At 38.5% G+C, this 24,338-nt stretch overlaps 2 protein-coding genes across 2 annotated transcripts in view; both read left to right on the top strand.

Moving 5' to 3' along the window:
* The window catches only part of LOC105818058 (myosin-2-like), a 25,746-nt gene extending 22,714 nt beyond the window's left edge, over positions 1-3,032 (top strand). The window contains 5 exon segments of the mRNA XM_012653926.1: positions 256-401; positions 494-664; positions 748-852; positions 971-1,066; positions 2,752-3,032. Of these exon segments, the coding sequence (XP_012509380.1) occupies positions 256-401; positions 494-664; positions 748-852; positions 971-1,066; positions 2,752-2,904 (671 nt within the window). The 3' untranslated portion in view covers positions 2,905-3,032.
* Positions 3,033-7,456: 4,424 nt separating this feature from the next.
* The window catches only part of LOC105818057 (myosin-1-like), a 25,436-nt gene continuing 8,554 nt past the window's right edge, over positions 7,457-24,338 (top strand). The window contains exons 1-28 of the mRNA XM_012653925.1: positions 7,457-7,660; positions 7,758-7,901; positions 8,018-8,174; positions 9,250-9,277; positions 10,064-10,178; positions 10,277-10,369; positions 10,480-10,543; positions 11,221-11,319; positions 11,412-11,515; positions 11,668-11,806; positions 12,016-12,134; positions 12,225-12,374; positions 13,491-13,661; positions 14,478-14,787; positions 14,883-14,950; positions 16,088-16,175; positions 16,258-16,375; positions 16,655-16,778; positions 16,867-17,003; positions 17,101-17,356; positions 18,854-19,096; positions 19,187-19,363; positions 20,183-20,328; positions 20,411-20,501; positions 20,589-20,978; positions 21,562-21,688; positions 23,276-23,394; positions 23,511-23,707. Coding sequence (XP_012509379.1) covers positions 7,457-7,660; positions 7,758-7,901; positions 8,018-8,174; positions 9,250-9,277; positions 10,064-10,178; positions 10,277-10,369; positions 10,480-10,543; positions 11,221-11,319; positions 11,412-11,515; positions 11,668-11,806; positions 12,016-12,134; positions 12,225-12,374; positions 13,491-13,661; positions 14,478-14,787; positions 14,883-14,950; positions 16,088-16,175; positions 16,258-16,375; positions 16,655-16,778; positions 16,867-17,003; positions 17,101-17,356; positions 18,854-19,096; positions 19,187-19,363; positions 20,183-20,328; positions 20,411-20,501; positions 20,589-20,978; positions 21,562-21,688; positions 23,276-23,394; positions 23,511-23,707 — 4,178 coding nt within the window. The remainder of the gene's footprint in view (positions 7,661-7,757; positions 7,902-8,017; positions 8,175-9,249; positions 9,278-10,063; positions 10,179-10,276; positions 10,370-10,479; positions 10,544-11,220; positions 11,320-11,411; positions 11,516-11,667; positions 11,807-12,015; positions 12,135-12,224; positions 12,375-13,490; positions 13,662-14,477; positions 14,788-14,882; positions 14,951-16,087; positions 16,176-16,257; positions 16,376-16,654; positions 16,779-16,866; positions 17,004-17,100; positions 17,357-18,853; positions 19,097-19,186; positions 19,364-20,182; positions 20,329-20,410; positions 20,502-20,588; positions 20,979-21,561; positions 21,689-23,275; positions 23,395-23,510; positions 23,708-24,338) is intronic.

Genomic DNA, 24,338 nt, shown 5'->3' with positions numbered 1-24,338 from the left:
TTTTTACCCCTGTGAATGGTCTTATTGGTAAATGGCAATTATGAAATTAGAGAGCAATTTGGTCAACTTACGAACTATGCACTTGAAGATGCTGAATGCTCAATATTCTATAACATTTCAATTTTATTTAATTGTATCACATAACAAAATTCTTTAATATTGAAGGGCATATTTTTTTGACTTGCAAATTTTTATCTGAATTTTTTTTCGAAAAATGGCTACCACTAAGTACTTTGGTAAAACAATTTTAAAAAGTATAACTTATTTTTAAACAGAACACCAGCCTGATCAACACCAAGAAGAAGCTGGAGACAGACATTTCCCAAATTCAGGGAGAGATGGAGGACATTGTCCAGGAAGCCCGCAATGCAGAAGAGAAGGCCAAGAAGGCCATCACTGATGTGAGTGACAGTCGCATTTCTCCATTAATTGAGCAGTGAGATTTTCTGACATCTATAGCTTTCTTGATGTTCTTGATTTATTTGCTATGTAGGCCGCCATGATGGCCGAGGAGCTGAAGAAGGAGCAGGACACCAGCGCCCACCTGGAGCGGATGAAGAAGAACATGGAGCAGACGGTGAAGGACCTGCAGCACCGTCTGGACGAGGCTGAGCAGCTGGCGCTGAAGGGCGGCAAGAAGCAGATCCAGAAACTGGAGGCCAGAGTGGGTGTCCCAATATCTGCCTATTTCCATCACCTTCCAATGCCTTATTGGATCAAAGTTCTTAAGAGCCTTCTTATTTGCAGGTGCGTGAGCTGGAAGGGGAGGTTGAGAGCGAGCAAAAGCGTAGTGCTGAGGCTGTCAAAGGTCTGCGTAAACATGAGAGGCGAGTAAAGGAGCTCACTTACCAGGTACGGTAGTTTTTAGCACCTAAACACTGTTTGAAATATACATTAAATACTCATATGCAATGATGCAATAGTCATGTGCTTTAGTAAGTAAGGCCCTGAAATTTTCATAATCTTTCAGACGGAAGAAGATCGAAAAAATATTCTCAGGCTTCAGGATTTGGTAGATAAACTGCAGGCAAAGGTGAAATCTTACAAGAGGCAAGCTGAGGAGGCTGTAAGTATTCTTACAATAGAAGGGCAGAGGGAAGCCCTCAGATTAAGAAAAACTAATAATTAGATTTACTACCCTTTGTAGTAAACAAGCGGTTTGCTTTATAGAAGACTGTGTACTTAAAAAGTTTTGTACATTTTTGTATTTATTGCTTATCATTTGTAATATCAATAGCTTGATTTTAAAAGTAAACTTTCAATCCACAAAGAAACCTCAAAAAATTTAAAAGCAGAAATAATACAGGCCATATTCTCTGGCCACAAGTGTCATAAAATGGTAAAGTGATGACAAAACATAAACAAAAATTCCCAAGTACTTAAATATTAAGAAAAACTAACTTTCCTAAATAATTCTTGGGTAATTGGAAATAAAAAGCATAATTACTGAATAATTATTAATTATAAATAAAATTACAAAAAGATGCTACCTTTACAAACATATAGAATGTAGTCAAAGTTGTGCTTGGAGGCTAATTCACTGCTTTAAATGCTTAGATTATGAATCAAAAATAAAAATAAATGAATAAACTGACAGTCCAATCAAGAAATTATAAATAATAATCATAAAACAATGGAACTAAGAAGTACTTTTAAAAATAAAGGTAGAAATTGATGAATTAGCATATATTCTTTTCTAATTTGATAATTTCAGTAATATTTGATCACTTTTGAGGGGTTAATAAAATATACTTATAACTAGTTTAATCAAGGAAAAAGAGAGAGAAAATACAAACAAAATTAGGAATCTGAAAGGGAATAAGCCATATACATAGATGATTTTTTTAAATACAAAGTATGTCAATAAAGTTGAAATTCTGAAGAAACTTATAATTTTTCTAGAGGAATATAAAGTATCAAGTTAGCTGAATAAGTTATTTCAGAATTACTTCTGTAAATGTACCCGGGTCCAGATAAATCTTTCAAAATTTCAAGGAACAGATAATCCCCCAGCTATGTAAGCTGTTCAAGAACATGGGAAAAGATGGAAAGCTGTCCAATTCATCTTAAGTAGCTCATATAACCCTCATACCAAAACCTGTCCAAGAGAGAACAGGGCGGGGGGGCGGCGTGGGAGGAGAACCAAAGGCAGTTTTACTCATGAATACAGTTATAGCGAAGATAAATTACTAAACAGTAAGCCCTTACTTTATTAAAGGAATTGTCTGTCAGTGATTAAATAGGCTTAATTCTTACAATGTAAGGATTATTTCATATCAGGGAATCTGTCAATAAATCATTACAATGTAGGAGGAAACAGTGATCATTTTGAAATATGCCAAAATGATATCTGATAAAATTCAAATTTATTTCAATTTTTAAAAACTATTAATGAATTCATCCTTAATATGATAAAGAATATCTAACCCAAATGAATAGTCATCATCTTATAGTGAGCATTAACAACCATGGCTTTAATATTCTTGCTTTCTTCTCTGAGCCTGTATTTTTTTTTCTTGCTCTACATGTGGTATATATGTTTTAATATGTGTTGTTGCAAAAATAGAGAAGTGATTATTTATGAGACACCAAGCCCCCCAAAATCATAAAATTAATTTCAATGATAAGCAAAATCCAGGAGATGGTAAGATTTTGCTTATCTGTAGACACCGAGTCTATTTTTCCCTTTGGTCTAAAGAGTCTAGAAAGATGCCCAGTATGGGTTCCTTACAATTCCATTTTCATTCTCAGGAGGAACAATCCAACACAAATCTATCTAAATTCCGCAAGCTCCAGCATGAGCTGGAGGAGGCCGAGGAACGGGCCGACATTGCTGAGTCCCAGGTCAATAAACTGCGGGTGAAGAGCCGGGAGGTTCATACAAAAGTCATAAGTGAAGAGTGATCAAGTCCTGATGCCATGGAATGACAGAAGAGAGGCACAAAATGTGACATCTTTAGTCATTTTCCTCTGTATTTATTGTCTATTCTACCCTACTGCAAAGGAAATAAAAGCATAGGGTACTTTGCAAAAAATATCCTTAGACTGGTCTTGTCTTTTCTCTCTCCTATCAATCACATTCAACCTGCCACCAAAAAGTACTTATGTATTCACTTTTATTTTAGGTCTATAGCAACACTTCAAGATCATAAAGGTGTCACTTATCAGGGAAGCTTGTTCTGGTAAACAGAAATCTGGAAGCCATTTTTCTTTCTAACCTTTCCTGACATCTTGGTATAGTAAAATCTTAGAAAGATCCTGCTTCCCCTACGATGAACCTAATTTTCCAGTTCTGTGCAAAGGATGGCACTAGCTATATTCTCACATAGGGGATACAGACTGAACCATATCATTAAATCTTTTTGCTTAGTAACTATTATCAAGAATACAAATCCAAGGTATTCTTAATTAGCCCATGAATATTTTCATTATTAATACCAGTATACCACATGCCCACAGTATGTGCATTGGGTAATGGGTTTGACATGAGTGAGATGTGACTCTTCTCCCTGTGAAAACTACAGGGTGGATATCAAGTCTGGAGACACAGAGAATATTATTTTATGTATTATCAATAAGCTATTAGCCTATGTTTCTAGGCTTTGTGGCCTCCTGTATAATCATATAAAAAGCCAAAATAAAAGACTAAAAATATCAATAAAATACGTATCTCAAAGTAATTATTCAAATATATACTCAATACACATAATGATGACCGTAAGTTTGGTACAAAAATTAGATGTGGTAGAAATCTGGATTACTCAGAGAAGTTTTCCTAGAAAATCAGATTTTTAAAATACGAGATGCATAGCCAAAAATACAACCTTTCTGGACAGCGTAAAGGAAAAGCTAAATGGTAACTTCCCATCTGAACAGAAGGCAAGAGTATCTTGGTTTAAATGGCACCGTGTGAGAATGATCTAAATGAGCCATGTGAAAGCAGTTTAAGAGGTAAGTTGGACGCGCACTGTTGCACTGGCCTCAGGAAGCATGTGGAATCACTCTTCTCCCTCACTGCCCCTCTTTCACTCTGTTCCCGTATCACTTGTTAATGCTTACGTGCCTCACGACTTGGCAGTAATGACCAAAAATGATGTCTCACTTTCTACTCATTGAAAAGTTTATCCAAAGTAGAACAAAAGATTGTCTTAAAATTCCCATCAAATCCTACTGAGAGCATTATTAAAATGTTCTCTCTTCCTGAGAATCCTTACCCACATTTTGCTGATGCCTAATAAAGAAACGGACTTGTAAGAAAGGAAAATGATGTCCCTGTGGTAACACAGCGTGATAACAGTTGACTAGGAAAGCCTGTCTCGGATGCAAATCCCCTGCGAGACCCTTCCTGATGGCTTTAATCTATTCCAGGTAGAAGAGTGTCACCAGCAAGCACTCTAGACCGCAATTCAGGTGACCAGAGTCTAAGTCGTGTGATTTGTGGAGATTCTCTTCTATTCTTTGGATCTCAGTTGCTTTATTAGTAAAATAAGGGATATGGATTAGATGATGCCTTATGGTAATACAACCGTGTGACCATTACAAAAAGTATCTCCAGATGTCTGCTTTCTAAGGCAAGCTATTTCCATTAAATCAATTAAAATACACATACAATACTACAGAGGTGGGTGCAAAATAGGGTATATCAAGCAAATTTGGTCCCAGTCCCAGTCCCAGTAAGATAGTGCTGATAGAGAGAGATGCAAAGTCACAGAGACAATAAAGCACACTTTTTTAAAGTTAAAAATTAGGACAGAAAACAATCTTCAGGTAATGTTTGTAAACAAAATGTTAAATATATATCTTGGGTAGCTGATAGAGGAGAGGTCACACATGCTGCATATTTAGACAGAGAAATGCCCCGTTTCTAATATTTTCTTATGTTGAGTTTCATAGAGGAAACAGGACTTCACAAACAACTTGCATTTTAAAAAAATGAGAGAAGCAGGACATCTCTGCCTGGCAAGGCAATACAATTTGGGAGCAAGTTTCAAGTGTAAGTGGAATGATTTGACAATGAATCAGAGGCAACTACTAAAGGAAACAAAAGACGCTATCTTTAGCTGCTCTTCATGAAACAAGTTTCAAAATTAAATTTCCAAGCATCCTTGAAAAAGCACAATAAACTGCAAAAAAAGAAATCCTCCCTTCTTGGGAGGAACCAACAGTCTTTTTATAACACTCAGCTAAAAAGCAGAAACTTTCCTCCCTAGTATACTGTCTGTAACTGTGCAGGCAACCGAAAAGACTTCACACAGGCGACTGAGTGAAACAGAAGAGCAGTAGGCAACAAAGTCCAGGGATTCCAGAACTTAGCTGCTTTTGAAACAACACCTTGCATTATTCCACAGACAGATCACTTTCATATTGCCAACAACTCAAATTATTTATAGGAGATTGATTCATATACTTAACCCAATGTGAGAGGAAATATTTCTAATTATATCCAAACATCTTTAATATGAGGGGAATTAGGCTTGGAGACCTTCAATGCCAAAAACGTGTTTTGCCAAAAATGTTTTAAGAAAGAGGAGGAGGTTACGTGTTTTCCATATTTGATCCTATAAAAGTACCCTTGGAATGAGCATGACTTGTCTCTCCTCAGAAAGCGTCAAGGTAAGTGTGTGTGAGGACAGGGCTCTGTCTGGAGGACGCCAAGGGATGTCTGGCTGCCCGTGTGCATGCCGCACATCCTGGCTCTCACTGCCCCTGGCAGCTCTGCCTGCGAAGCACCAACTTACTCTGTGGCAATTTTAATTAGATATTGTAGTCTTTCCAGTCATTTCCTGGTTCTCAGTTAAGAATTATGCTGTAAGTGGTAAGTGTTAGAATTTGATCAGAAGAAATTTGCTCTTTTTCTTACAGTTCTGACCTTCTTCTTCAAGGTTGCATCTTTAAGGTAAGAGCCTGATTTTTTTCTCATTCCTCATAGAGTGCAAGGAATCTTCTGCAGTGGTTCAGAGACTGGTCAGGGTGGGGGAAGTGAAAAAAATAAAAGCAGTTCAATTTCATGACAAATCGTGCTTCTCTTAAAAAACTCTGTGGACAATTTTAGAAACTGGTTCTCATTAGCTCATATCCTTTGCAATATATGAAAATGCTTTCTCAGAGTCTTCAGGAGTTTTATATACAATTTTTCTATGTCCAGCATTGTAGCTTGTCTTTTAAATGATTGTATTACAATATGCAATACAACATTTCAAAATGTCATTTACAGAGAAAATATAAATTTTCTGTACTACAGCTTATTTATACTCAGCACTATACAATTTAAAAAACTTTGAGATAATGTCTAAATGGATAAATACAATGGTCTGAATCGTGGTCTTGGAAAACTTGCTTAAGTCTGCACGTTGTTTCAGAATCTGTAAAATGGAAATTAAAAAAAATATATATGTATATATGTGATGCAAAACGTGATTGTGAGCATTTTCAGCAAGACAAAGCATTGTAATTGTTATCTGAGTTACTGTAGTTTAAATGGAAAAAATGTGAAAACGTTTACCCAAGTGAGCTTTCCTGGAAAAAGTATCTTTATTATTATAAAATAGATTACATATGATGATTATTGACAGCATTAAAGAATGCTAGTTAAAGCAGCAAGAGATAGTTCTTGAAAAGAAAATTTTTTGTGAAATTTTTATGAGAAAATAAAGCAAGAAAACATAGGTAATAACATTTTAAAATAAATCTTTGATAAATGCTAAAGACTGGTGAAGAAGCCAAGTTTATCTACATTATGATACAAGGACAAGAGAAATTGATAAATAACAGAAAACAAAGCAATGCAAAACAAAGCTCCCCACATTTCCGCTTTCCTTTATAGTTGGTAGTCTTGCTAACTCCCTAGTTTATAATGAGAAGATTTTCACCATGTACAAAGTAGTTCCCAATACTGTAGCAACATATTCCTATTGTTCTTTTCATTCATCAAATCGGCTTTGAGCCCTTGTCTGTATCCAGCATGTGTTCTAAGAGGTGTAAAGGATACCATCAAAAGAACAGTGCTCCCTGCCTGCAAGATGCTTATAATCCAGCTGGAAAGAAAAACTAGAAGTGAAAGAACTAGAGAACATCCTGCTGTGATCTTAGCTCTGTGTTCTGTATAAGCCAATGATAGGCAGCTTTAAACAAATAAAGATTAATATGCATAACAAATGAAACAGAGAAAGCAGCCAAGAGATTGTGGAAGGTGAGCCAGAAACAACAGTCTCTTTTCAAATGCATGATTAAGTATCTGTCAGCACTGGGACAGAACAAGGAGACTGACATTTCATCCTCAACCCAAGCCAGGGAGAGGGTCATACCAATGCAATGCTCAGCACTCAACTGGTCAGTCAATTAAAAAAAAAAATAAAATAATGTGAATCTAATGGTCTAGTTTCTGAATTTTTATAATTTCTTTTCTTCTTCTGCCAGGCAGGGTCCTTCACTGGGCTGCCATCAATAACCTGCAGCCATGAGTTCCGACTCTGAGATGGCCGTTTTTGGGGAGGCTGCTCCTTACCTCCGAAAGTCAGAAAAGGAGCGAATTGAAGCTCAGAACAAGCCTTTTGATGCCAAGACATCAGTCTTTGTGGCGGACCCCAAGGAGTCCTTTGTGAAGGCCACAGTGCAGAGCAGGGAAGGAGGGAAGGTGACAGCCAAGACTGAAGGCGGAAGTGTGAGTAAAACATCTGGAGCTGATTAGACTGAGCCTCATTTTGGGTTGGTTAGCTGACACTCATGTTTTGACCTGACCTCTCTTGTTTGACTACCAGACCGTAACTGTGAAAGATGACCAAGTCTTCCCCATGAACCCTCCCAAATACGACAAGATCGAGGACATGGCCATGATGACTCACCTGCATGAGCCTGCTGTGCTGTACAACCTCAAAGAGCGTTATGCAGCCTGGATGATCTACGTGAGTTCTTACTCATGGCCTTTCTACTCATGCGAATAGTTGACATTTTTTGAAAAATAGTACATGATTTAGGTCCCCATCAAATAATTATATATATATATATTTTTTTGGTGTAGACCTACTCGGGCCTGTTCTGTGTCACTGTCAACCCCTACAAGTGGTTGCCAGTGTATAATGCAGAAGTGGTGACAGCCTACCGAGGCAAAAAGCGCCAGGAGGCCCCGCCCCACATCTTCTCCATCTCTGACAACGCCTATCAGTTCATGCTGACTGGTGAGTGGTTCAACTGATTTTCACGTGGATTATGTTACCACCCATAATTACAAAATGTTAGAGCTAAAAAGACCTTTAGGAAAAATATAATTCAACTCCCTGGTTATTCAGAAGAGGTGATTAAAGCACAGAGAGGTTTATACTATAAAGCTGGGACTAAAACTCAGCTTTGCTGACCCCACTGCGTGGTCCCAGACCACGCTGCTGCTCCACCCCATTATTTGTTCATAGTCTCCTTGCTTGCAAACACATGAGTTATTTTATATATTTAAGTAATAAGAGTAAGATTAAGTAACAACTAAATCATATATTGTCTAAATAGACATGAAAAATATGTGTTCAATCCTTTTAGTGCCTCAGTTTCTTGTTGATTATAAGTTAGATCTTTTAGAAGTACTGTTATCTCTTTAGAGTCATCAGACTACATCTCAGAGAGGATATCCTCTCCTTGAATGAAGATGATGTTTTGGGGCTACATGCATATAAACAAAAGTTATTATTTTCCTCCCTTAAAGGATTTTATTTTGATTGAGGCACCTCTCTTACATTAGCTTTCTTTAACACATGGCACACTTTTGGGAAGGCTAATCATAGTTAGCGCTGTAGTCTGTGGCCATAAGACCTAATTTGTTTTTCTTTGTGAAGCCAATCAACCCATTTAGAAACTAAATCTCAACCCTGGCTTGATCAACACTATTTAACCTATGAAACTACATCCCAAACCCTTATCATATTATGCATTTTTCAGTTATAAGCATTAATCAGCAGACAACATGCCATTGAAGTCTACAGGTGACAACTAGGGAATGTGTTAGGCTTTGAAGTATCCTGCTCTTTGTATTAAACCAACAGGACACACTTCCTATAATGACTTAAGGAATTTAAGACATGATATTTTATTTGTCTCTTCTCCAATTTAAGAGGCTTAAGAATAGTACCATATACAACTTTCCACAAATACATTGAAAAACTCCATTGAAAATATTATACTTATACTCAAATATTCTATTTCCCTCTAGAAAGTACTGCTTGTGTAACTGATACATACGCTAATCACCCACTGTTTTTCTTCTAGATCGGGAGAATCAGTCTATCTTGATCACGTATGTACTCCTATTCTGAGACTCACTGGTATTTTATTCTCACTGGGAAAATGACAAACCAAAAGAAGAAATTAGTTAATGCCCCCACACTAAAGCAATGGGATGATTCAGTCCGGAACTAAATATTGTTTCCGCTTTACTGCAGGGTTTAGATTGAATCAGAATGTAAAATAACAATGCTACATATTACCTCATTTGCTAGCCCAGCCTTGAAAGTTCCACAGAACTTTCCTGGGAGTAGGAAATGTAAAATGCCTTCTCTAAGAATGGCCAGAACCCAGTACAGGGTGCTGAGCAGCATACAGCCTTCTGAAGGTAGAGCAGTTTGGGAATGTCACCAGTGGTTCACTTTTAAGGCCTACTTAGGGAATGTCTATTCCTTCAAAGACCAAACTTCAGCCCTGTCTCTAGTCTAAGGAGGCTGAAGAATATATGTGTATTTTGTAGAGTTTCTTACTAATAATGTTCCATTTACTACATTATTTGTTATGTGGCTGATCTGGGGGCCCCTCAAGCCCAAGCCTCAGCACCTGAAAGAGAGCCTGACACATTTTAAGCACTCAAGAAATATGCGTTACATGAATAATGAATGAATTTCTCTACTTCTTGTCAGTGCAAAGCAACAGAAGTAATATGAGCTATATGTAGGGTGAAGAGAAAGACCTAAAAAACTCTCTGGCAGAAAGATATAAAGACAGATGCATGAGGTAGGAAATGCTGATGCAGAAGTAGTTTCATTTGCCACAGAGCTTAATTTCTCACATATGTTTGGTCTTTGTTTGGCAGCGGAGAATCCGGAGCAGGGAAGACTGTGAACACCAAGCGTGTCATCCAGTACTTTGCAACAATTGCAGTCACTGGGGAGAAGAAGAAGGAGGAAGCTACTTCTGGCAAAATGCAGGTGAGTGAGATTGCCATGGTCAGGATCCGGGCTCTGCTGGGGCTCTCGGGTAAGAAATTCCCGAGCCCCAGATGCGAGGATTGCTCTTGCCTTTGCAGGGGACTCTGGAAGATCAGATCATCAGCGCCAACCCCCTACTGGAGGCCTTTGGCAATGCCAAGACTGTGAGGAATGACAACTCCTCTCGCTTCGTAAGTCTCTTAGTCACAGATGCCCGAGATAGCATGTCTGAAGTATTTCAATGTCATTTCTCTTGTGTGCTTCAAGTTTTGTATATCACATCTTCTTTCTTACTTGCAAGGGTAAATTCATCAGGATCCACTTTGGTACCACAGGCAAACTGGCTTCTGCTGATATTGAAACATGTGAGTAATAAGACCTCCTAAATATAATCCAAGAGTGGCAAATGATGGTTTGGAGGAACACTCTGCAGCTCCTGCTGAGCATGGAGCCTGCAAAGCACCAGTCTGCTGCCAAACAAGCTAATCGTTAATGCCAGTCTTACCCATAGCCTACAGTGTGCTTTACCCACTGCAGGCGTGGGCTAATGATTCTGTAGGAACCGCCAGGAACTGCTGGGCTTATCTGAAGTATCTCATCTCAGAATGATTTCAAATTTTTCTTAAAAAAAAAAAAACAAAAAAAACCACTAGAAGTAAATGAGTTACCCATGGGTTGAGGCTATGTGATTTCTTCCTGTCTCGCCCTTGAGAACTGTTGCTTTTAGAGCCCCTCTGTTACAGGGTAACAGGAGACTCTGGGGAGGGAGGAGTGTCAAAACTCAATTAAATTCCAAATGTCAAGGATCTTCTGTATGAGAAGTGAATATGTCTTGGACCAAGCATGTTTCCCTTTTTTTCTAGGGGTAGTAAGAGGAACTGCAATGGTGTTTGTAGAGATGTAATATGTGGTACCTCATGGGAATATTCAACTGAAATCTCAAGGGGCTAAAAACATTCAGCTAATGACCTCAAGTTCCAAAATCACTCCAGGGCACTTTGTAATTTTTTCTACCTAATTTGATGTCTACTCTCCATTGCAGATCTTCTGGAGAAGTCTAGAGTTACTTTCCAGCTAAAGGCTGAAAGAAGCTACCATATTTTTTATCAGATCATGTCTAACAAGAAGCCAGATCTAATTGGTAAGAAAGAACTTAAATTCACAGGCTAGAAGTTAATCACTCTACTAATATCTTCTAATGTAAAACATATACTCTGAATTCTATGTACCCAGAAATGCTCCTGATCACCACCAACCCATACGACTATGCCTTTGTCAGTCAGGGGGAGATCTCAGTCCCCAGCATTGATGACCAAGAAGAGCTGATGGCCACAGATGTAAGTTACATATGGATTTTTCTGAAAAATCCATCATGTATGGGAATGACAATAACATCCCACTGTAGATGTGGTTACGGAAATAGTATAAATTCTCCTAAATAAGTTAGTGTCTTCTACCCTAACTTTTGTTTTCTCATCTCTCCCGGCAGAGTGCCATTGAAATTCTGGGCTTCACTTCTGATGAAAGAGTGTCCATCTATAAGCTCACTGGGGCTGTGATGCATTACGGGAACATGAAATTCAAGCAAAAGCAGCGTGAAGAGCAAGCTGAGCCAGATGGCACCGAAGGTACTGAACAAACCTCCATCTGGATTTAATGAGAGAATATAGACAAAAAATTCCCATTCCTAACTCAAGTCTCCTTTACATCTGAGCTTCTGATGGACATATGTACCCCCACATAGACTTTCAATAAAGTGATTCACTCAATACTCTGCCCCTATGAATTGTGCAACCCACAGTAGGTCATGTTGGGTACCTGAATTATGTTTTTGCAGTTGCTGACAAGGCGGCCTATCTCCAGAATCTGAACTCTGCTGACCTGCTCAAAGCCCTCTGCTATCCCAGGGTCAAGGTGGGCAATGAGTATGTCACCAAAGGCCAGACCGTGCAGCAGGTAAGTGCATGACCTCAGTGAATGATACACATACCAGGCCTTCAAGACACATCTGTAATAACACCAACGAACATTACTCTATCTATGAAGGTATACAATGCGGTGGGTGCTCTGGGCAAAGCCGTCTACGAGAAGATGTTCCTGTGGATGGTCACCCGCATCAACCAGCAGCTGGACACCAAGCAGCCCAGGCAGTACTTCATCGGGGTCTTGGACATCGCTGGTTTTGAGATCTTTGATGTGAGTTAGGAAAAACTTTGAAGCAGAAAGGGTTACAAATCTTGTCACTGCAGTCATACAGCATGACTGTAGTCATGCATGGAAAGAGTCTATGAAAAATAGCTATACTATAAACTTAACTGACACATGAAAGAGAACCAAAAGAAACATGAACAGACGCATGATAGGGCATGAGCTTTGGAATGAGACAGACCTGGATTCAAACTCCAGCTCTGTTAATTCCTTGGTGTGTGATAATGGGAATGGTACCTGACCATCATGGGGCAAATTCAATTAGGATTAGGACTTGTAGGTACAGCACTTAGCACTCCAGATAACGGACTCACTTCTGAGATCCTTCTGCCAGTTTCAAGATTTTTTAATTTAAAGCCCTTAGCACAATCCCCAAGCACACATTTAGTACTCAGTAAATGATAAAGAAGATGATGAGGGTGACAATGGCATCAAAGATAGAGGTAGGAAAGACAATGACAAACTTAAAAGAAAGACTTCAAGATTCCTATCTTGAAGTCTAATTAAGAGAAATGAAATGTGCTTAAATATTAGGATAACCTCTGTAATATCCAGGTACAGAGGATAGAAATGGCATTGTAAATAAACTCAAATTTGTCTGCCTGAGAAAGAACACCTGCTACATAGTTTAGGAAATAAGGCCACTGAAGTCCTCTACTTGACAGAAATATCTTGGATGTGTCTCATCTAGAGGTCACATTTTTAAACCTTTTTCTATGTGTGGAGTGATAGAAATTTGATACAATTTTCTCTGCTTTAGGGACAAGAGCACTTCCAGACATTCCCAAGCCAACATAGAAAGAGAGGAATAATCTGTCATCAGGCAGCAACAGAAAGACCAATCCATACTTTTTCAAATAAGAAAACAAACATATATATATATATATATATATATATATATATATATATAGACAGACAGACAGAGAGAGAGAGAGAGAGAGAGAGAAAGAGAAACAGAGAGAGGCTGGAATGAGGGCTTGTTACAGGCAGAACAAAACCATTCCATTCTAAGGGGAAGTTAGGCTAACCAACTGAAAAAAGCCCCCTTCACAGAGAGGCTTTCATAATAAATTGAAAGTTAATTTGTATTTTCCACTTATATAGTTCAACAGCCTGGAGCAGCTGTGCATCAACTTCACCAACGAGAAGCTGCAGCAGTTCTTCAACCACCACATGTTCGTGCTGGAGCAGGAGGAGTACAAGAAGGAAGGCATCGAGTGGGAGTTCATCGACTTTGGCATGGACCTGGCTGCCTGCATTGAGCTCATCGAGAAGGTCTGCTTGCTTTTTTTCAGACCACAGATTATACTGCTATACAGTATTCAAAAAAAAAAAATCATAAAACCTTAGTTAGTATATGCTGTGGTAAAAGATTTCTACTTGTAAATAAAGCTGGGAAATTCCTTCTTTTGCCAGCTCTGAGGTATGTATTCTGGTAAAAGGAGACTGAATATTTTCTATAGAGTCCAGAACTCAACATTTACCCACAGTTTGCAATGCAAAGCCTCACATTTAGAGCCATCTTTCCTTATAGAAAGAGCATTGACTAGAATATCTTTTACTTATTATTTGTCATCCTTGGAGTCATTATTACTGAATTTATGACTTTATTATGAAGTTCTAGTACTGTATTTTAAAGCAGAGGCTTTCAAAGTCCAGTTGTGCCAAAGACTCACCAAGAGTACTTAACTACAATGGCAGGTTGCCCTCATCTCACCCCTAGAAATAGTTTTTGGTAATGATGGGATGAAACCTTGGAATCATCATTTTTAACAAGTGATTCTGATGCAGCTAACTTGTGAGTCACACTTGTAAAAATATTGCTCTAAGGCCTTGGGGGTAAAGACACAAACTCCACAAGAGGACAGCACTAGACTAGCCTGCTCCGTCATCCAGAGCCTGACACAGCACTTGTCTCTTGGATCAGCAGCCAATAAATGTTAAGTTAATGGCTTCTGACCAAAAGAAATAGTTTTCATTAACTCTATGGAATTAGAGGATGCATTTACTCAAATGGGATCATTAATGTCACATATTGTTTCTATAAGCAGTCAGAATTCAAATGGAATTTATTTCTTTTCATTCTCCTAGCCTATGGGCATCTTCTCCATCCTGGAAGAGGAGTGCATGTTCCCCAAGGCAACAGACACCTCCTTCAAGAACAAGTTGTATGAACAACATCTTGGAAAGTCCAACAACTTCCAGAAGCCCAAGCCTACCAAAGGCAAGACTGAGGCTCACTTCTCCCTGGTGCACTACGCCGGCACCGTGGACTACAACATCAATGGCTGGCTTGACAAGAACAAGGACCCCCTGAATGAGACCGTGGTTGGGCTATACCAGAAGTCTTCAATGAAAACTCTGGCTCTTCTCTTCTCTGGGGCGACAGCAGCCGAAGCAGGTAATTTTCAATAGAATTAATATTTTCTTAATGTATAAAACATAACCAGAGAAAGCCTATCCTATAATGGCCTGTGTGTTCTTTGTCCCCCTCAGAGGCCAGTGGTAAAAAAGGTGGCAAGAAGAAGGGTTCTTCTTTCCAGACCGTGTCTGCTCTCTTCAGGGTACAAACTTAATTTTCTCTCCTTCATTAGGTTTAGGACATTAAATTTTACTCTATCATGTGGGCAAAGGGAAATAATCTTGCAAGGATTCTAGAACTGGATGTGACTCAAGGAGATAGGACAGCTGATAGTGGTAGAACTGAGTTTTAGGGAGCTTTGGGATAGTTTGGAAGAGGTACCTCAGTATCCAAAAGACACAGGAGTCAGGAGAGATGACAGTGAATTGCAGAAGTCAGCATCAGCTGGCAAAATTCAATTTTGGGGCCTAGGACTGAGGTCATTTGACACTTAAAAGAGTCTATTGAGATAGGATTAAATATAACATGAGACTTGTCTGAGCCTTTTAGGGGCCTCCAAATGATTTTGGTGCTTATGTATATATTGGTATAGAACTGAAATTTGTAGATTTTGAAAGTTGAAGATAGAAGAAAAGTGGTGGGAACTGGAGGCTGAGTCAAAAGAAGGAAATAAGAAACCAGATGTGATAAGAAATAGCTCTTTAAGGAAAACTTTCTTTTGGCAATCCTATTTCTAATCCCACTCTCTAATAACTGAAGATTTAGTTATTTTGAAAAACCTGGATTTCCATAGGATGGAAAACTTTACATAGTTGGTAACATGCCTGTCAGTTTTCTGACAATTCCCAGAATGAGGCATTAGAAGGCCACTTTCCATGGACCCCCAGAAGGACACAGTTCTGTATCTATGACAAGGAATAAGCATATGATAGAGAGGCAGATGCAATTGAATGTCAGGTAAAGAAAGAAATGTGTGATTTGGAGGAAGATAATGAATTAGCTGTAAAACCAGACCACGTATCTAGGGAAAAGGGTATGGGTAGAGTATTTCCATATGTTTAGAGTTCATAGTAAATTTACAACTTATGCTAGAAAATTCAACAACTGTGAACACCACTTTAATAGCTAATAGAAAAAACATGTTTATAATGTATAAAAATAGAAAATAGGAGGACATATTGGGAATGTGGAAGTTCCAGAGATAACTCTTCGAAAATTCAAATCTGGATATGATTCATTAGAATTGAACCAATGTCAGGGATCACAATAATTATGTCTATAAATATGAATGTAAGAAAACAGTGCATTTTCTAAACTATAAATTCACATGGTTTCATAGGAGAATTTGAACAAGCTGATGACCAACTTGAGGAGCACTCACCCCCACTTTGTACGGTGCATCATCCCCAATGAAACCAAAACTCCTGGTAAGACACTTCGACTGTCCAGACAAGCTCTGGTGTATTTGCTTTAAACCAGGAAATATGGCATGTGTATTCTTTCCTTTAGGTGCCATGGAGCACGAACTTGTCCTGCACCAGCTGAGGTGTAACGGTGTGCTAGAAGGCATCCGTATCTGTAGGAAAGGATTTCCAAGCAGAATTCTTTATGCAGACTTCAAACAGAGGTCAGACATTCTCACTATACATTATTTTAAGAGGTTCTTGTTACTTTCTTTAATTTTTCAATGAATAATCTTTATACCTTCTGTTAAAATTGAGAGAAGAGAAATAAACTCAACAGACTTTGTACTGGCATACGAAAGTCTGAAATCTTTTGAATATACAGAGAATAGATAAAGGGGTAAATACAATTTCTTGTTTACGTTAGACTTCCCAATGGCTATGCTATTTCAATGTCTTGTTAGTGGCAAATAAGATACCATTTATTTGTTTGGCTTAAATAGATACAAGGTATTAAATGCAAGTGCTATCCCTGAGGGACAATTCATCGATAGCAAGAAGGCTTCTGAGAAGCTGCTTGGGTCCATTGACGTTGACCACACCCAGTATAAATTTGGTCACACCAAGGTAATATTCTCGAAATCTGACCTGAGGCTATTCCCGTCCCTTTGAACTTTATGTAAAGTTTCTGATCTGCAACTCTGCCCATGCACAGGTATTTTTCAAAGCTGGTCTTCTGGGGCTCCTAGAGGAGATGAGAGATGAGAAGCTGGCCCAGCTGATCACCCGAACACAGGCCAGGTGCAGAGGGTTCTTGGCAAGAGTGGAGTACCAGAGGATGGTGGAGAGAAGGTATGAATAAGGATACTTTACTTAACCCCATCAGCCTAGGCCTTTTAATTCTGTTTCCTGTTATAATCTGACTTTGGACGTTTCTGTTCTATCACAGAGAGTCCATCTTCTGCATCCAGTACAATATCCGTGCCTTCATGAATGTGAAGCACTGGCCCTGGATGAAGCTGTATTTCAAGATCAAACCCCTCCTTAAGAGTGCAGAGACAGAGAAGGAGATGGCCAACATGAAGGAAGAATTTGAAAAAACCAAAGAAAGCCTTGCAAAAGCTGAGGCCAAAAGAAAAGAGCTGGAAGAAAAATTGGTTGCTCTGATGCAAGAGAAAAATGACCTGCAACTCCAGGTTCAAGCTGTGAGTATTAGACCTGTTTCTTATAACCTGATGCTAAACCTTCAGCTCAGTGATCACTAAGGAAAGGTCTAGGTTCTACCTAATTAAGGGACTAGTTATTAACCTTTCCTAATACACAACTCCTTAGAATTTTCTATAAAATTTCATATACAACATTGCTAAAAATCACTGTGGTAGGATTCCTTGCGTCAAGAAGAGAAAAATAAAAAACATTTTTCCTTTCCCCCATTGTTTCTCCTAGCAGAATGTGAATAGGAAATAAAGTGAGCACTGCTTCCTAAGATTTTCCCTACTGAACAAAATAAGAAGAGCAAAAAAAAGAACAATATTGTCAGTGAAGAGGGAGGAGACTTTGTGATCAAAATGCATCCACTTGAAACCAGTATTCTGAATTTTTATATCTACAGGCCCCTAGCAACTTTTTGCTCAGCTTCATTTTTAGAAATTTTCTAGTACCTGCAAGAATAGGATCATGGCAAGGATAATGGCAATGCTTTTTGTAGATATGTCAATTTTTATACAAAGCATGAGAGATAGGGTTGATATTCTCATTCTGACATCCCAATAAATATCCAGAGGCTTGGGGAGAAAAATTTCATCAAGGGCCACTGTCCAACCCATTTTTGTTACAGTTCTGTTGCTGCCACGAAAATCAACAACAGAAACATTAAAGGCTACTGTCTAGTTGTCTGAATTCAGAAAGGGAAAAGATTGGTCCCATTGGGCCTAGAGGATTTAAATACATAATAAGGAAGATGAATTGCAAATACCTAGGTTGGCATTGTGACTTTCCTGTTCTTTGTATAGATCAGGGTTTTCCCAAATTGAGGAGCAGTTTATCACACCTTCAAGAATCAAGAGATAAGTGAAGAGAGTATCTAAACTTTGTCCAAGTATACTCCTCTCCCTTGAATATAGTATGACCTCTTTTCAACAGCATTCCATCAACTATCCATTTAATAAATATCTGATGAAGTTCCAGACACTAGGGATACAACTTTGAGCCAGAGAAACTGTCCCTGTTCTCACAGAGTTTCTCTAAGTACCATCTTTAACATGTTTCATTCCCCCTTAGTTCTTCCAGGTGCTCCCTTTACTTGTAAACTACTCTGTCACTGGAGAACATGTCTTCCCATTAAGGGACTTTTCTGCTATTACCCCTGCCTCTTAGCCACCTACTAAATATCCAATCCTTTTGTTTGTTGCTTTTTCATAACTAAACTTTTCTGAAAATAAATATTAAAGAAAGATGATCTGAAATTATATACCAACCAATTACATACAGGTTATAGCAAATATAATTATATCATAATTTCACCAGGAACCACGACTTTTATTATCTCTAGAATCGTATGTGCTGAATAAATGTTTGCTGAATACTGGAAAGCTAATGAAAATTAACCTGAGGCCTTAAAACATAATTTACTTGTTTGGTTTCAAAAATATTAATAAAATCTGAAAATATTCAGGGAACTAAAATCTATTGTCTCATCTCAGGAAGCAGATAGCTTGGCTGATGCAGAGGAAAGGTGTGACCAGCTCATCAAAACAAAAATCCAACTTGAGGCCAAGATCAAGGAGGCAATTGAGAGAGCTGAGGATGAGGAAGAGATCAATGCTGAGCTGACAGCCAAGAAGAGAAAACTGGAGGATGAATGTTCAGAACTCAAGAAAGACATTGATGACCTTGAGCTGACACTGGCCAAGGTTGAGAAAGAGAAACATGCCACAGAGAACAAGGTGTGAATCATATTCTACAATACTGTATAGAGGTTTTGCCATGCAACTAAACTGCTGTACAGCAACTAAGCTGCCTATTAACCTTTGTAGGTGAAAAACCTCACAGAAGAGATGGCAGGCCTGGATGAAACCATCGCAAAGCTGACCAAGGAGAAGAAGGCCCTCCAAGAGGCCCACCAGCAGACCCTGGATGACCTACAAGCAGAAGAGGACAAAGTCAACACCCTGACCAAAGCTAAAATCAAGCTTGAACAACAAGTGGATGACGTAAGCCTAACATCATGTAAAAACAATTTTTTATTTTGTAACAAGTATGCACGAGTTTGTATTCTTATGACATAATGAATACTTATTGAGTGCCTCCTATGAATAAGGAGTATGGAACATCATCTCTGCTACAAGGGCTAAGATGTACACACAAGAAATTTCTAAAATATTTAAGTTAGATGTGAATAACAGACAATATGGGTAAAAAGAACTGCAGGAAAACATGTTCACAAAGAAAAGCTAGACAGACAAAACAAGACTTTAGTTGGGCTTGAAAGGAGAGTGGCTCTGGGAAGATACAGAGAAGAGGGAGGGCATTCTAAGCAGGAGTCCAGCAACAACAAAGAAGTAGCATTAATCAATAATGTTTTCTCTCACTGACACAAAACAGACCATGAATTAGGAATGTGGAAGGTAAATTTAGCTTTAAACGTGATCTGCTATCTAATAGACAACCCACTAAAATGTCTGAGTAAGGGAGACATTAACAAAGGTCATGGTTTGGAAATGTTACCATGGTGTCCAGCCTATATGGAGAAGTATTGACCACAATTGTTCCAGTAGGGAGATATAGAAGGCATGATGTCTCACTAGTAGTTTATTGTAATAATGTGATAATGAAGCACATTTCGCTATTTAAATGATGAATCCTTGGACTAGGTAAATACTAATGAGAATGGAATCCACGGAGCAAATCTTCTTAATTCATAGAAAAATCAAAAGTTTTCTGATTAGGTATGAATTAATGTTTTAAAGTTCAACCTGGGACAAAAGGTAGTACCATTCCAGGAACTGTATTGATGCATTATTAACTTTTAGCTTGAAGGATCTTTGGAACAAGAAAAGAAAATCCGGATGGATCTAGAAAGAGCAAAGAGAAAACTGGAGGGAGACCTAAAATTGGCTCAAGAATCCACAATGGATATAGAAAATGACAAACTACAACTTGATGAAAAGCTTAAAAAGTAAGCAGTAAGGACAAAAGTTTGACAGGGAAATTATTATTATTAATATTTCTGTGACTTGCATAAAGTTTTTTTCCAACAGGAAAGAGTTTGAAATGAGCAATCTGCAAAGCAAGATTGAAGATGAACAGGCCCTTGGGATGCAGCTGCAGAAGAAGATCAAGGAGTTACAGGTAAGCACATGATTTCCAACTGTTTAATTCAACAGCAAAAAATTACTGACACGAAGAAGCTGAGTTTGTATTTTTGACCATTTCCAGGCCCGCATTGAGGAGCTGGAGGAGGAAATTGAGGCAGAGCGGGCTTCCCGGGCCAAAGCAGAGAAGCAGCGCTCTGACCTCTCCCGGGAGCTGGAGGAGATCAGTGAGCGGCTGGAAGAAGCTGGTGGGGCCACTTCGGCCCAGATTGAGATGAACAAGAAGCGAGAGGCTGAGTTCCAGAAAATGCGCCGGGACCTGGAAGAGGCCACCTTGCAGCATGAAGCCACGGCGGCCACCCTGAGGAAGAAGCACGCGGATAGTGTGGCCGAGCTCGGGGAGCAGATTGACAACCTGCAGCGGGTCAAACAGAAGCTGGAGAAGGAGAAGAGTGAGATGAAGATGGAGATTGATGACCTTGCTAGTAACATGGAAACTGTCTCCAAAGCCAAGGTACAAACATGACTTAAGTCTTAGAGAGACCTCTGTAGGACAGGTGGGAGTGAACCTTTCAAGAATCATTAGTAACTGGAGGAGGAGACTCAGGCAATGCAAGGTAGGGCTTGGGGGAGAGGGAGCAACCTTGGTGTGCTCACTCTTTATCTGAGAATAGCCACACCCAAATAATATGGAGAGTGGAAAGGTAAGCTCTTTCAAATAAAAAAATACAATTCAACTATATATTTAGAGATTTTTAAAATGCTTCATGCTGATTATTGGGCTTTTTGTTTTTCCCTTAAGCATAAATATAAACTGCTTCTCAAAAACATCTCATGAACTGAATCAAGTATCATTATTCTCATATCACATATAAGACAATTTAGTAAAGTAGTTAAATTAACAAAGCAGTATGTTTAGACTATCTTGTTACTCTTTCCATCACAATCTAAGACCTCCATTGCTTTTGTTTGTTTGCAAAGATGGTTTATTCTCAAAATAAGTAAGTACTGCATCTCCTAAGGAACATTTGGATTATTGAAACTTCCCTTGGTCCAAATGCTTGCTTGAGGTGCCTTCTATCATTTTTTGAATGCAGGGAAACCTTGAGAAGATGTGCCGCACTCTAGAAGATCAAATGAGTGAACTTAAGTCCAAGGAAGAAGAGCATCAGCGGCTGATCAATGACCTCACGGCTCAGAGAGCACGCCTGCAGACAGAATCCGGTGGGCCATTTACCAGTGTTTACCTTGAATGAGAAATTTACCCTAGGTGTTCAATTTGCTGAAAAACTCTACTCTGAGTTACTTGAGATCATATATTACCTCCCTGGGAGGCACCCGCTAACATGAACACATTATTAATCACTGGCATGGGGCTGCTTTCTTTCATAGATACAGATGATATAGATATATTTAGACAGATGAATAGACCCAGGCCGTTTTATTTTTGAATATTTTAAAGCACATTTGGCTTTAATCAAAAAGTTATCAAATACAAAGTGTATTCTCACAGTACGTTTTTCACTTTTCAAAATGTTTTCACAAGCTATGTTTTACTTTATTTTCCTCATTAGACCGTAACGTTATCCCCATTTTAAAGATGACAGATTGTGGTAGTGATGAAGTGATTTGTCCAAGAATGCTTACTCCAGTCTTTTTCCTGAAGTCTTGCCAATTGCTGGTAACTAACACAGTAAAGTAGAAAGATATTCAGGACCACAACCCAGCCGAGGAGCATTCAACTGAGGTTTGTAGATCTTTGATTAGCGAAATTGGAAAGCATCTGCATTTACTCCGCCTTCTGCTGACTCATCCAACTTTTTACCAAAGTTCTACCTCTCCAAGTAAGACAGAACAACAAGGAAATTGTTTTATGGGTCATTTGGGCTATTAAAGTAATAGGCAGGTCAAAGTGTTGGAGAATCACTATACTCTTTCACATTTATTCATATATTGTTCTTTCTATAATAAGGCTCAAAATAAGGATTTTATTATTATTATAAAGGTGCTCAGTATATTTCATGAAAAAGAAAAACTATTCTCAAGAAGTCAGATGCTCCTTGTAGTTTCTCTTCCTCAATACATGTTTATTCCTAGTAATTCAGTGGCATTTAAAAAAATGAAACTTGTGATTCTTATTAAATGTCAGAGATAAAGCTTTCAGGTAACTAGCTTAAAAATGGTGCTGAAAGGTTTTCCTTCCTTTCTAACATAGTATGTTATGTACATTATATTATGTATATTTTCTGAATTATGGTATGTAAAGAATTGAAGATAAATTTAAATGCCATTTAGTTTGGGAACTGATTTGTTATCCAGAAGGTAGATGGATACTTGATCAGTTCTTAAAATAAAAATGCTTCCAGGATTTTCTTTTCAATATCACTTCTACTTACACAGGCAACTGCTCAAAGTCTCCTCCTTTCCACAGAATAAATCCTTTCTTTCAACCAACTTTCAATGGAAGGTAAACCAGTACATTACTGCCTTAGATAAAAAGCACTGGAATATTTTGTTGGTTTGATTTACATTTCTTTTAACATGTTTCTTAATTTCTACTGTGATTGAATAACCTTAAATATCTTCCACAATCTTTTGTGTTGTTCATAAGCATGTAACATACCTCAAAGTTCCCATACTTCTCATTTTTACATAGCTTTGCTCATCAGGTTTGAAGTGGGTGTTGGTGGTTTGCTGTAATCCACACTCTCCATCATGTTTCAGATGGCTCCCTTTCCCTGCTCCAGTTTTTATTTTAGAGCCTTGATTTCCAAAGTAAGGTTGAGTTTTCTGGATCTTGGTCTTTTATAGGTGAATATGCACGCCAGCTAGATGAAAAGGACTCATTAGTTTCTCAGCTGTCAAGGGGTAAACAAGCTTTCACACAACAGATTGAGGAACTGAAAAGGCAGCTTGAAGAAGAGATAAAGGTAAGCCCTACTTCTTGTTGTTGTTGTTGTCATTTCATCTAGTGGCTTATGGGAGCATGGGAAATAAACATCACTTTAAAGATATAAAATTAAGTCACCAATCTCTATGTTCTCAGGCCAAGAGTGCTCTGGCCCACGCCCTGCAGTCCTCCCGCCACGACTGTGACCTGCTGCGGGAACAGTATGAGGAGGAGCAGGAAGCCAAGGCCGAGCTGCAGAGGGCAATGTCCAAGGCCAACAGTGAGGTTGCCCAGTGGAGGACCAAATACGAGACGGATGCCATCCAGCGCACTGAGGAGCTGGAGGAGGCCAAGTATGTTCTGGACTTAGTTTAAATGAAAATACCTCTGTTAACAATCAAAGTGCATCTGCTATAAGTACTATGTGGGCTAACAGGGCCCTTGCTCCCAAAACACGAGAAAAGATATACACAAGCAAGAAAAACAAATACTCTAGGTTGTCTAGGGAAATAAATTATGCTAGAGGTAGAAAGAGAAAAGATGTCAGGCACGAGAAAGCGGAATGATTTTTTTTCTTAAAAGGAGGACTTTTGACGTCATTCTATCTACACAGGTGCAAACGGAATAAGAGTTCATTGTACTCTCCTGTGCCTCTCCTTCCTCTTAGCCACTAATGGTATAATTGGTCCAGGGTGGTAGGTATGTAAGAGAAAAATAATCAGGCTTTAAAGCACAGCTCTTTATTTTGAGATATGAAAATATTACTATTTGTGGGGGGAAACAGAAATAGATTGTTAAAGACCAAAAAGTATAAAGTAAATTCTATAATAAGAAAGCAAATGTATTATTTTATAAAGAACTAAATGTTTGATGCAATTCAAAAGTTAAAAAGTGAACCGTAGTAAGAGGGAGAATCTGGGCAGGACCTACTTATTCAACAGAAGTTTAAGACAAGATCTAGTCATTTACTCTGGGAGAAATGTA

This window comes from Propithecus coquereli, unplaced genomic scaffold (assembly GCF_000956105.1).
Source record: "Propithecus coquereli isolate 6110/MARCELLA unplaced genomic scaffold, Pcoq_1.0 Scaffold435, whole genome shotgun sequence".
Lineage (NCBI taxonomy): Eukaryota > Metazoa > Chordata > Mammalia > Primates > Indriidae > Propithecus > Propithecus coquereli.
The sequence above is the reverse complement of the archived record's forward strand: the minus strand, read 5'-3'. Positions and strand labels throughout refer to the sequence as shown.